The 12,479-nt window shown below is 42.2% G+C and overlaps 1 protein-coding gene across 5 annotated transcripts in view; it reads right to left on the minus strand.

The window, feature by feature from the left end:
* Positions 1-12,479, minus strand: part of ptprua (protein tyrosine phosphatase receptor type Ua) — a 430,978-nt gene that overhangs the window by 66,190 nt on the left and 352,309 nt on the right. For all 5 annotated transcript variants that reach the window (XM_037540130.1, XM_037540149.1, XM_037540134.1 and 2 more), the window contains one exon: positions 7,954-8,141. In XM_037540130.1, the coding sequence (XP_037396027.1) occupies positions 7,954-8,141 (188 nt within the window). The remainder of the gene's footprint in view (positions 1-7,953; positions 8,142-12,479) is intronic.

The following is a 12,479-nucleotide window of genomic DNA, read 5'->3' on the forward strand; positions in this document are numbered from 1 at the left end:
TCTCTCTCTCTCTTTCTCTCTTTCTCTCTCTTTCCCTCTCTCTCTCTGTCTCTCTCTCTCTCTCTTTCTCTCTCTGTCTCTCTCTTTCTCTCTTTCCCTCTCTCTCTCTCTTTCTCTGTCTCTCTCTCTCCTCTTTCTCTGTCTCTCTTCTCTCTCTCTCCTCTCTCTCTCCTGTCGCTCTCTCCTCTTTCTCTGTCTCTCTTCTCTCTCTCTCTCTCTCTCTCTCTCTCTCTCTTTCTCTCTCTTTCCCTCTCTCTCTCTCTCTTTCTCTCTTTCTCTCTCTTTCCCTCTCTCTCTCTCTCTCTCTCTCTCCTCTCTCTCTCTTTCTCTCTCTCCTCTGTCGCTCTCTCTCTCTTTCTCTGTTTCTCTCTCTCCTCTTTCTCTGTCTCTCTCTCTCCTTCTCCTCTTTCACTCTCTCTCTCTCTCTGTCTCTCTCTCCTCTTTTTCTCTCTCCTCTTTGTCTCTCTCTCTCCTCTTTCTCTGTGTCTCTCTCTCTCTCTCTCTCTTTCTCTCTCTCTGTCTCTCTCTCTCCTCTTTCTCTCTCTCTCTCTGTGAGTGCCCCCTCTCTCTCTATCTCTCAATCTCTCCTCTTTCTCTGTCTCTCTCTCTCTCTCCTTCCATCTCCCTCCCTCTCTACTCTGTGTGCCCCCTTTCCTCTTTCTCTCTCTCTATGTCTCTCTCGCTCTCTCTGTGTGCCCCCCTCTCTCTCTGTGTCTCTCTCTCCTCTCTCTCTCTCTCTGATTCTCTCTCTCTCCCCCACTCTCTTTCTCTCTCTGTCCGTCTCTCTCTGCAAGAACCCCTGTTGTGTCTCTGTATCTGACTGAATCTAAGTGTGTCCTGTCTTTCAGTGAAGAGCTCCCGAGCCCAGCCAGCACTCAGCATGACATTTTCATATGACTCATTCACTCTTTAATCCACCCTGCGCCCAATGCCACAATCAATATTCCTCTCTGCCTCTCTCTGCCTCTCTCTCTCTATCTACAGGCTCTCGAGGAAGATAGGAAGCACCGCTGCAGATCAGCTCCCACAAAACGAGAGCCATATGTTCTATACCATGTACCAAAGTAGCTTTAGTCCTCCTTCAGAAGTCTGAAACAAGGGATCCCGAAACGTGACCTTATGCACGTGGCAGCTCTGTCGCTTTGCACGTGCTCAGTGATTAGCCAACAAAATTAGTTGTCATCAGCATTATTATGGAAAAAAATTGATGAGTATATGTGTTGTTTAAAAGTGACAGCACTCAATAATGTTCATATGATCCACACAGTCGCTCTGACAGACTGTAATACACTACAGGAAGCGTAGGGGGCGATACGGCTTCTACTGTTTCATTTAAAAAGCTCTATAATGTTCATATGATCCACACAGTCGCTCTGACAGACTGTAATACACTACAGGAAGCGTAGGGGGCGATACGGCTTCTACTGTTTCATTTAAAAAGCTCTATAATGTTCATATGATCCACACAGTCGCTCTGACAGACTGTAATACACTACAGGAAGCGTAGGGGGCGATACGGCTTCTACTGTTTCATTTAAAAAGCTCTATAATGTTCATATGATCCACACAGTCGCTCTGACAGACTGTAATACACTACAGGAAGCGTAGGGGGCGATACGGCTTCTACTGTTTCATTTAAAAAGCTCTATAATGTTCATATGATCCACACAGTCGCTCTGACAGACTGTAATACACTACAGGAAGCGTAGGGGGCGATACGGCTTCTACTGTTTCATTTAAAAAGCTCTATAATGTTCATATGATCCACACAGTCGCTCTGACAGACTGTAATACACTACAGGAAGCGTAGGGGGCGATACGGCTTCTACTGTTTCATTTAAAAAGCTCTATAATGTTCATATGATCCACACAGTCGCTCTGACAGACTGTAATACACTACAGGAAGCGTAGGGGGCGATACGGCTTCTACTGTTTCATTTAAAAAGCTCTATAATGTTCATATGATCCACACAGTCGCTCTGACAGACTGTAATACACTACAGGAAGCGTAGGGGGCGATACGGCTTCTACTGTTTCATTTAAAAAGCTCTATAATGTTCATATGATCCACACAGTCGCTCTGACAGACTGTAATACACTACAGGAAGCGTAGGGGGCGATACGGCTTCTACTGTTTCATTTAAAAAGCTCTATAATGTTCATATGATCCACACAGTCGCTCTGACAGACTGTAATACACTACAGGAAGCGTAGGGGGCGATACGGCTTCTACTGTTTCATTTAAAAAGCTCTATAATGTTCATATGATCCACACAGTCGCTCTGACAGACTGTAATACACTACAGGAAGCGTAGGGGGCGATACGGCTTCTACTGTTTCATTTAAAAAGCTCTATAATGTTCATATGATCCACACAGTCGCTCTGACAGACTGTAATACACTACAGGAAGCGTAGGGGGCGATACGGCTTCTACTGTTTCATTTAAAAAGCTCTATAATGTTCATATGATCCACACAGTCGCTCTGACAGACTGTAATACACTACAGGAAGCGTAGGGGGTGATACGGCTTCTACTGTTTCATTTAAAAAGCTCTATAATGTTCATATGATCCACACAGTCGCTCTGACAGACTGTAATACACTACAGGAAGCGTAGGGGGCGATACGGCTTCTACTGTTTCATTTAAAAAGCTCTATAATGTTCATATGATCCACACAGTCGCTCTGACAGACTGTAATACACTACAGGAAGCGTAGGGGGCGATACGGCTTCTACTGTTTCATTTAAAAAGCTCTATAATGTTCATATGATCCACACAGTCGCTCTGACAGACTGTAATACACTACAGGAAGCGTAGGGGGCGATACGGCTTCTACTGTTTCATTTAAAAAGCTCTATAATGTTCATATGATCCACACAGTCGCTCTGACAGACTGTAATACACTACAGGAAGCGTAGGGGGCGATACGGCTTCTACTGTTTCATTTAAAAAGCTCTATAATGTTCATATGATCCACACAGTCGCTCTGACAGACTGTAATACACTACAGGAAGCGTAGGGGGCGATACGGCTTCTACTGTTTCATTTAAAAAGCTCTATAATGTTCATATGATCCACACAGTCGCTCTGACAGACTGTAATACACTACAGGAAGCGTAGGGGGCGATACGGCTTCTACTGTTTCATTTAAAAAGCTCTATAATGTTCATATGATCCACACAGTCGCTCTGACAGACTGTAATACACTACAGGAAGCGTAGGGGGCGATACGGCTTCTACTGTTTCATTTAAAAAGCTCTATAATGTTCATATGATCCACACAGTCGCTCTGACAGACTGTAATACACTACAGGAAGCGTAGGGGGCGATACGGCTTCTACTGTTTCATTTAAAAAGCTCTATAATGTTCATATGATCCACACAGTCGCTCTGACAGACTGTAATACACTACAGGAAGCGTAGGGGGCGATACGGCTTCTACTGTTTCATTTAAAAAGCTCTATAATGTTCATATGATCCACACAGTCGCTCTGACAGACTGTAATACACTACAGGAAGCGTAGGGGGCGATACGGCTTCTACTGTTTCATTTAAAAAGCTCTATAATGTTCATATGATCCACACAGTCGCTCTGACAGACTGTAATACACTACAGGAAGCGTAGGGGGCGATACGGCTTCTACTGTTTCATTTAAAAAGCTCTATAATGTTCATATGATCCACACAGTCGCTCTGACAGACTGTAATACACTACAGGAAGCGTAGGGGGCGATATGGAATTCCATTTGTGGAACAAACTAATTATTCTGTTGTGGTGCAAAAAAGCGAGGCAAAAGTAGTCTTATTGCCCCCTACACCTCATGTAGTGTACTGCAATCTGTAGGAATATATTCTGCAATAATGATCCTATTTGGCCTTGACTGAAATTTTTGTGGCTGACACTGATACCAATTGTAAGAGGATAACATTTCAGGTCATCAATAAGATAAGCTGATATTATTTTATATCTTTTTTAGATTTTAATTTTATTCCACAATAGCTGAAGTTACATAGTGTCTTGGTGAATGACATGGCTGTCAGTGCTCTGTGGTCACACTGAAGCCGTGGGGCAGAGCTATTCAGAACTTGATTGATTTTGCGGTACCAGTTATGCACGAGGGTCCGTATTACAGAAACATCTTAACTCTGAAATCTGATCTCTATGACGACTTCAGTACGGACTGAATTTAGTTCAGTATCTATTCCAGAATATCAGCTTCTCCCTTCAAAATCAAACATCCTAACTAGACTAAACCTCCTAAATCCTGTCCTAACTTCAGGATGAACCCCAGCAGGGTCCTGACTTTAGGATGAACCCCAGCAGGGTCCTGACTTCTGTTTAAGGCCCGTTTCTCTGGTTCTGAGGCGGCTGAGTCAGGCAGCGTAGCTCACTACCAGCATAATGAGCTCCATTTATTCCTACTGTAAAACGCGGCTTTCACTGGGAGATATTTTTCTCTTCTAACTCTGCGTTTTAAACATCTCAGACGCTGCCGACTCGAACTCCACCGCCCCTCTGATCACCTTCCTGTGTTAATGTTGATGATGAAATATTACAGTGATGGTGGTGAATAATGAGGGGGCGGAGCTGAACGTGTGTCTGTTTATTAGGAGGAGGAACGTTATCGCGCTTGGCTAAAGCGTTTGGGAAATGGAGACTGAAACCGAAACTCCATTTGAGTTTCATTTGAGCGTTTTTACATCAGTAACAGCAGCTGTAACTTTCATTTTAACATAATTTTGATGATGTGTTCACTTTTCAGCTGTGTGTTTATGGTCGGTTGGTAGGAGTTCTAGTTTGTACATAGAGCTTTACCGAGTGCTATTTTAAATAAACAGCGCATCTTCTTCTATAATCCTCATCATCACCAACTAATCGACATGTTGATTAATCGTTACAGCTCTGCTCCCATCGTGCCCCGCAGAGACGACTTCTCGGAGGCTGCAGCATGGCTCCCTCTGGGGAAATTCAGGTAATGAAGCCTGGCAACCGCTCTCCCGCTGACAAACCACCATCCTGTTTACTCCTGCAGGCGCAGCGCAGCTCTATCCGAAACCGAGGCGAGCCAACGCAACCTGTCCATTGATTTTTCAGGGGGATTTTCATCTGCCTCCTCTGGGCTCGGCTTAATGAATCGAGCGGCACATCTGTATTCCGCAGGGAAAATCTGGTGAAAGAGCATCGAAAAAGAAAGCGAGAGGGGGAGGAGAGCGGAGAGGAGGCGAGGGTGGCTGTGTCATTAAAGCCCTGAATGAAGCTAATATTATCGGTGGAAGTTATTAGAAGGAGGCCGATGTGAAAGAATGATACGCCCTCATGATGGGATGGGAAAGAGTGCAGGCCTTTCAACTCCCAAAACAGCAATAATTTAGATTCAGAACGGAGCCAAAACGACTGAAATCAATGCATTAGATGCAACGTATTAGACACACTTCAGGAGCTCTAATGTGCATACAAATACGAACGTAACGAGCTGAAAGAGTCTGAAAGAGTCACGGTTTTCCGAGTAAACATAAAAGTTGAGGTGAGGACGTTTGAGTTGGCCTGCTGGAAAGTTCCCTCTCTGAGAGAACAGACATAGTTCCCTTGGAGTTATAAGGTTCTGTATGCGTTCTGGGCAGTTTTGCATTCCAAATAGCAAAACTGATACAAGGAACATTCTCCTAACACCTGAAAATTACAGACACCCTTCATTTATTCTTAATGTTCAACATCAAAATCCTATCAAACCTGTAAATGGGTCTGTTTAGAACAGGTCAAATGCAAGTAGAACCTTCCAATCCTAAGAACTCACTTCCTGCTTGGAGTTACAAGGTTCTATCTGGCAAAACATGAAAAGAACCCTTTTCAAAAAGGCTCTATATGGAACCATCTATGACACATTCTCCATCAGTTCTCTCAGTATTAATGGTTCTATATTGAACCTTTTTGAAAAGGGTTCTATATAGCAACCAAAGGGGTTCTTATAATGTTCTGGTGTAAAGCAAAGCATGTAACAATAGAAGAACCCATTTAGGTGTTATATAGAACCCTTTTCAAAAAGGCTCTACATAGAACCTTTGTTCTATTTAGCAGCCAAAAAGGGTTCTTGTATTGTTACAGTGTCAAGCTTGTAAAAACGTGAGAACCTTTTTGGGTGCTATATAGAAACCTTTTCAACATGGTTCTATATAGACTGTCTACAGCACATTCATTCAAATTTTCCAGGCAGAGACCTTTCCTGATGGTAATAACCCTAGAAAGGGTTCTTTGAGTGTTCATGGTTCTAAACAGAACCACTCTCTTTAGTAAAGAGGCCCAGTCTAGAGTCCTATTACACTGAATACTATAATACGGTATTTTTGAACATAATATAGCTGGAAAGTGTCTCTGAAGTTGAAGATTGACTACGTCTCCTAAAGAATGAATGAATGAATGAATGAATGAATAAATGAATGAATGAATGAATTAATTAATTAATTAATGAACGAGTGCCCCTGCTGTCTGGTTTGATCTAAATGTAATCTGGTGGTACGCTTGACTTCCATGGAGCAACCTGCAGGTACAATTCACCCTCCTGCTGTCCCAAAATTTCTAACCCACATGTCCTGACTGTTCTGCCTGAGAACCTCACCAGCCTGAGAACCTCACCCGCCTGTGCCCTTTACCCGTCCCTCACCCGCCTGTTGTGACTGAAAGTCTCACTTGCACTCCACTGAGACTTTAGTGACCACTCCATCACCTGTTCTCCTCCAAAACATGTTATAAGAGGTGACGGCTGATCTGCACTCCTAATCGGTTCTACACGTTGTGCACCTGTCTTGCACCAAGTTACGGTCCTTACCCATCTTCACGGCTCAGAACCAGTTCATCTACCACAACATCTAGCCCACCAGGTTTCTCAGTCTGTTTGTCACTGGCTTTCACTGGTTAGTCTGTCCAGCGTTTAGATTCATTTCTTTATCTATTATATCCTCATAACTCCCACTGTTCTTCTATCCAGGGTCCAATGGAGGAGGATGGGTTCTCCTTCTCAGTCGTGGTTCCTCTCAGTGACTCTTCATGCTCTTAAAGATGTTCTCCTGTTGAGTCTTGGTTTCTCTTAGTGGTTCTTCCTCGTGCTCTTAAAGAGGTTCTCCTGTTCAGTCTTGGCTCCTCTCAGTGGTTCTTCTGCATGCTCTTAGAAAGGTTCCCCTTCAGAGTTCCTCTCAGTGGTTCTTAGTCAGGATCTTAGAGAGTTTCTCCTTTTGAGCCTTAATTCCTTTCAGTGGTTCTTATTCATGCTATTAAAGAGATTCTCCTGCTCAGTCTTGGTTCTTCTCAGTGGTTCTTCCTCATGCTCTTAGAGAGTTTGTTCTTTTGAGTCTTGGTTCCTCTCAGTGGTTCCTCATGCTAGATAATGTCTCCTTCTGAGTTTCTCTTCGTGTTCTTGTCCTCTCAGGGAGTTTTTCTGGCTCCTGCGTTGCTCATTAAGGGCTCTGGCCTGGATTTCTGTAAAGCTGCTTTGTGATGATGCCTGTTAAATAAATTACTACTGATTTCATTTTAATTTGACTTTAAAATAACTTCATGTTTAATAAGCGCATGATGTAATACTTTATTTTTCTAATACAGGTTATTCTAACTTAAGCAAATGAGGCTTTGTGCTGTAGCTCAGTGTTTAATAGTCACACTCTAAAATCTCATGTGTGGCTAATTTAACGTTTTTTTCCCCTCTTTCTCTTTTATTTTGGTGCCAGTTTAACAAAAGGCACAATAAAGCTACCTTAATCACAAAAACACTAGAATCACAGACAGTGTATGTGGCTGTTGGTGTTTATTTCCAGCTGCAGTCTGCAGGTCGTGGATGGTGTTCATTTACAACATTGCAGTGTAAACAGAGTAAAGCCCTATCGGAGTAGCAGGATCTGATCAGGGTTGATGACGCTGGTCCAGTAAAATACGGCTTGACCAGACGGGGAGGTTCTCACCTCGTACTCCTGCTTGAAGCCGTAGCCCTCAGAGGTCTTCATCTGGTTGATGTGCTGCAGCAGGTCGGCCACGCGTACCGCAGGGTGCAGCTGACCCGTGTGGTATGGAGAGCTTTTCCTCCGGCAGTGGCGTCGTGGAGATCCGCCCAGCAGACTGCTGGACTCGTTCACTGAGCTGCGCTGCTCAGCTGGACAAAGACACAAACAAACAGACAGAGCGTTAAACTACAGACTGGCTACAGGACAGAGACTTCAGACAGCAGAGAACAGCAGGGCAATACTGAATAGAATAGAATAGAGAATGATAGAATAGAATAGAATAGAGAATGATAGAATAGAGGATAGAATAGAATAGAATAGAGAATGATAGAATAGAATAGAATAGAGAATTATAGAATAGAATAGAATAGAGAATGATAGAATAGAGGATAGAATAGAATAGAGAATGATAGAATAGAGAATGATAGAACAGAATAGAATAGAATAGAATAGAGAATTATAGAATAGACTAGAATAGAGAATGATAGAATAGAATAGAATAGAATAGAATAGAATAGAGAATGATAGAATAGAATAGAATAGAGAATGACAGAATAGAGAAGGATAGAATAGAATAGAGAATGATAGAAAAGAATAGAATAGAATAGAATAGAGAATGATAGAATAGAGAAGGATACAATAGAATAGAATAGAATAGAATAGAGAATGGTTGAATAGAGAAAGATAGAATAGAGAAGGATAGAATAGAATAGAATAGAGAATGATAGAATAGAGAATGATAGAAAAGAATAGAATAGAATAGAATAGAGAATGATAGAATAGAATAGAATAGAGAATGGTTGAATAGAGAAAGATAGAATAGAATAGAATAGAATAGAGAATGATAGAATAGAGAAGGATAGAATAGAGAAGGATAGACTAGAATAGAATAGAATAGAGAATGATAGAATAGAGAAGGATAGAATAGAGAAGGATAGAATAGAATAGAATAGAATAGAGAAGGATAGAATAGAGGATAGAATAGAATAGAATAGAATTGAGTGGAAAATGTGTAGAAACTGGACCACGTAACTCAGTTCCTAACTCATTACTCAAACGTTTCTCACTGCTGTAATCGAGCTTTTAGGATGGATATCTGAAGGATTAGCCAAGCAGAAAGATCGGCTCCAGCTGTGGTCACTGCTGGTCAGCCAATTAACAAAGCCTAGTGATGGGAACCAGACGTCCCCTCTAAAAGCTCCTCACAGTGGTGGTGATGGGAACCAGACGTCCCCTCTAAAAGCTCCTCACAGTGGTGGTGATGGGAACCAGACGTCCCTCTAAAAGCTCCTACAGAAAGTTTCAGATTCAGATTCAGATTCCTTTATTGATCCCAGGGGGAAATTGCAGTTGTTACAGTTGCAGCCATTTATGTAAAAATAAACACTTTACTAATAATTTAAAACAATATATAGAATTTACAGTATGTATGTGCACCAGATTTAAGTACTCTACACACACAATTGTTGTTATACATGTTATACAGTTCCTCCATGAGCTGGTTCTGAATTCACTGCCTGATGACTGAGACGCTGTTTTATGAGAGTTTAGAGAACTTCAACTCCATTCATGGTGGAGGGAGACATGCAGGGTGCTGTGCGGCAAAATAGTCCCCAAAGAAAACTCATTATTCCAGATTTTCCACTATTTTCCATCATCAACATTCCATATAAGCTCAGAAGACCTGTGTAGGTTCTCTGGCTAGACCCCTGGAGGAATCCCCCTTTCAGCTGCTCAGTAACAGTGAAAGCGATATTAATGATATTAATTGTCATTATTAATACGCTTTAAATGCTTATGCCTAAAGACTTGGGCTGAGTTCAGTGCAGACGCACCATTTGGCCTGAAAATCCTGCTACAGAAACGCTCTTAGCCGACGAGAAACAAGGACACGCGGCTGCAGGAGAGCTGAGCGGTGGGATTTCGCAGCGTAATCACAGGGTTTAAGGCAGAGAACTAAAAACACACCGTAAACCGACGACGGAGACGGAGAATAATGGAAAGTGCTTGTACTGGAAAATAAACGTATCTAAAAAAAAAAAATATCATTTTCCTGTAGATTGTGTCAGGCGGCGGCCGGGTGGCTCTTCAATGCAAACAACTCGTGGGCCTGCGTGAGCGCGCGCAGCCTAATCCCTGTGTTTATGCGCAGTTCAGCACTTTAAGTTGAATCAACACCTGCACCCACACACCCACCCGCATCTCATCAGCCTCGGCAGACGGCGAGCTTCCCCGAGAAACGCTTATGTTCCCAAAACCAGAGGAGTGGCGTGATTGGCAGCGCGGCCGATCGGAATGAATCTGGAGTGCATTCCATTAGACGGCGAGGGGGACTCAGCAATAACGGAAGAGGAAAGGTTAGCAGAGGAAAACGTCAATACGCTGCTGGAGTGACAGCAAGACCTGCTGAAGCCAGTAAGAGGGTTTAACTGCGGTGGATGTGTTTATGAGTAAGTGTGAATATTCATGAGCCTATTACCCACATCTAAACGATAAATACGCTACTTTGGGAAGTGAGATTAACTTCCATTTACTCCGATTTCTCATGATGAGACTTATTATTAGTTCATTACACTCAGTTCTTCCCGGGTTCTTTAAAAACAATGCTTATATCTAGAACCATATACACTCGAAGACCCATTTGCAGGCTTAAACGTTTCCTTGCATGGTGAAACTGTTCTTTAGATTGATGGAGAACGTATTGTATTGGCTCTATACAGCAACATAAAGGGTTCTGCTATTATATCTGACATCACAATGACAGCAGAACCCTTTTCGGTGCTATATACCACCACATGCAACACACTTTCTTTCACCCTGAAGAGCCATTGTATAATCTAAGCATGCAAAGGGTTCTTTAAGTGTTCACGGTTCTTTGTAGATCCACTGTTTTCAGTGAAGAGTCCCTGGAGAACCCAGACTCGCTTGCTTTAAGTGATTCATCTCACTATATTGACAGACATTTTTTCTTGTTTTAAGAACTATGCTATCTAGTACACTCTAAAATGTCTAAGATGTTCTATATAGAACCATGAACATCCAAAGAACCTTTTGCATGCGTAAATGTTTCCCTGCATGGTGAAGTGCTTCTTCAGATTAATGGAGAATTTCACCAAGCCAATTTCACCAAGCCAAGAGTGTAGACAACTTTACAGTACACTGTAAACAAGATGCTTCTGGATAAAGTGAATGGTTCTATTTAGAACCATGGGTTCTACACAGAAACATTTACATGCTTAAAGGGTTCTTTGCATGGTGAAACGGTTCTTCAGATTGATGGAGAATTTGTTTTGCATGGCTCTGTATAGCACCAAAAAGGGTTCTATTCAATAGCAGAAACCATTTTGGAGCTACATAGAACCGTTTTCTAAAAGGTTCTGCATAGAACCATTTACAACATGTTTTCCGTCAATCTGAACAAGCACTTGACCTTTTTGATGCTATACAGAGCCATGCAAAACACATCCTCCATCAAACTGAAGAACCATTTCACCACGCAAAGAACCGTTTAAGCATGCAAGTGGTTCTGTGTAGAACCCATGGGTCTAAATAGAACCAATCCTTTCACTCTTGAAGAACTTAGTCCTAAGATTTTAAGATTGCTAAGATGCTTTTGCAAGTAGCTGGTTTGAGGAACAAATACAAAAAAAATGAAATTTTATTTTGACAGTAACAAAAACTCAGCGGGAATTCATCCATTCCGGAGCCCGTTTTTAATTAAAAATCTCAGAAAGTGATTTATAACAATGTTTTCCATCCCTTGTAGCCCATTAGCTTATTATTTATGTCTCGCCTCCAAACTCACAGATGTTTTTAGATCAAAATCTCATCTCTAGTGCCATTCAGTGAATCATTCACAGGTTCATATAGCAGGAACACTACTGTGTAAGTCAGAGCACCTTCATTCATTTCATTTACAGTCAAAACAGCCATTAAGCACAAGCTTCTCATTTCTCAACGTCGGAAAAAAGCAGAACACAAATATTTAACCGAAAGTTGCACCAAAGCCGGAACGGCTCAGTCTGATCTCAGCCGTGTTCATTGTGTCGTTCTTCGCCTTTATTCCAGCCTCAGCTCCTCAAAGAAGCTGGCTGACCATTATCTGAAGTGATCAAACCCCTTCAGCGCAGGACTGTTTTGTCCCGCTCCCGCCTGCGGTCCCGTACCGCCGTATGTCGTACATCAGACATGCTTTTGTTCGGCTTTATTGTTGGATATTCGTCATTATTAAGACGGCTTTGCACAGCTGTGACCATCTAACTCTCTGAAGGCTCCACTGTAGCCTACAAGACAATCTGCATGTTGTTCACATGATTGGTTGCTTATTTAGAATTAATTACTTTTTGTTATTTTGCTGTCAGTGATTATATATACATACATATATATACACACAGACACACTCACCAGCCACTTTATTAGGTACAATTAAGTTCAATTGCTTGTTAACACAAATAGCTGATCAGCCAATCACACGGCCGCAACTAGAG

Source organism: Pygocentrus nattereri, chromosome 1, assembly GCF_015220715.1.
Source record: "Pygocentrus nattereri isolate fPygNat1 chromosome 1, fPygNat1.pri, whole genome shotgun sequence".
In the NCBI taxonomy this organism is placed as follows: domain Eukaryota; kingdom Metazoa; phylum Chordata; class Actinopteri; order Characiformes; family Serrasalmidae; genus Pygocentrus; species Pygocentrus nattereri.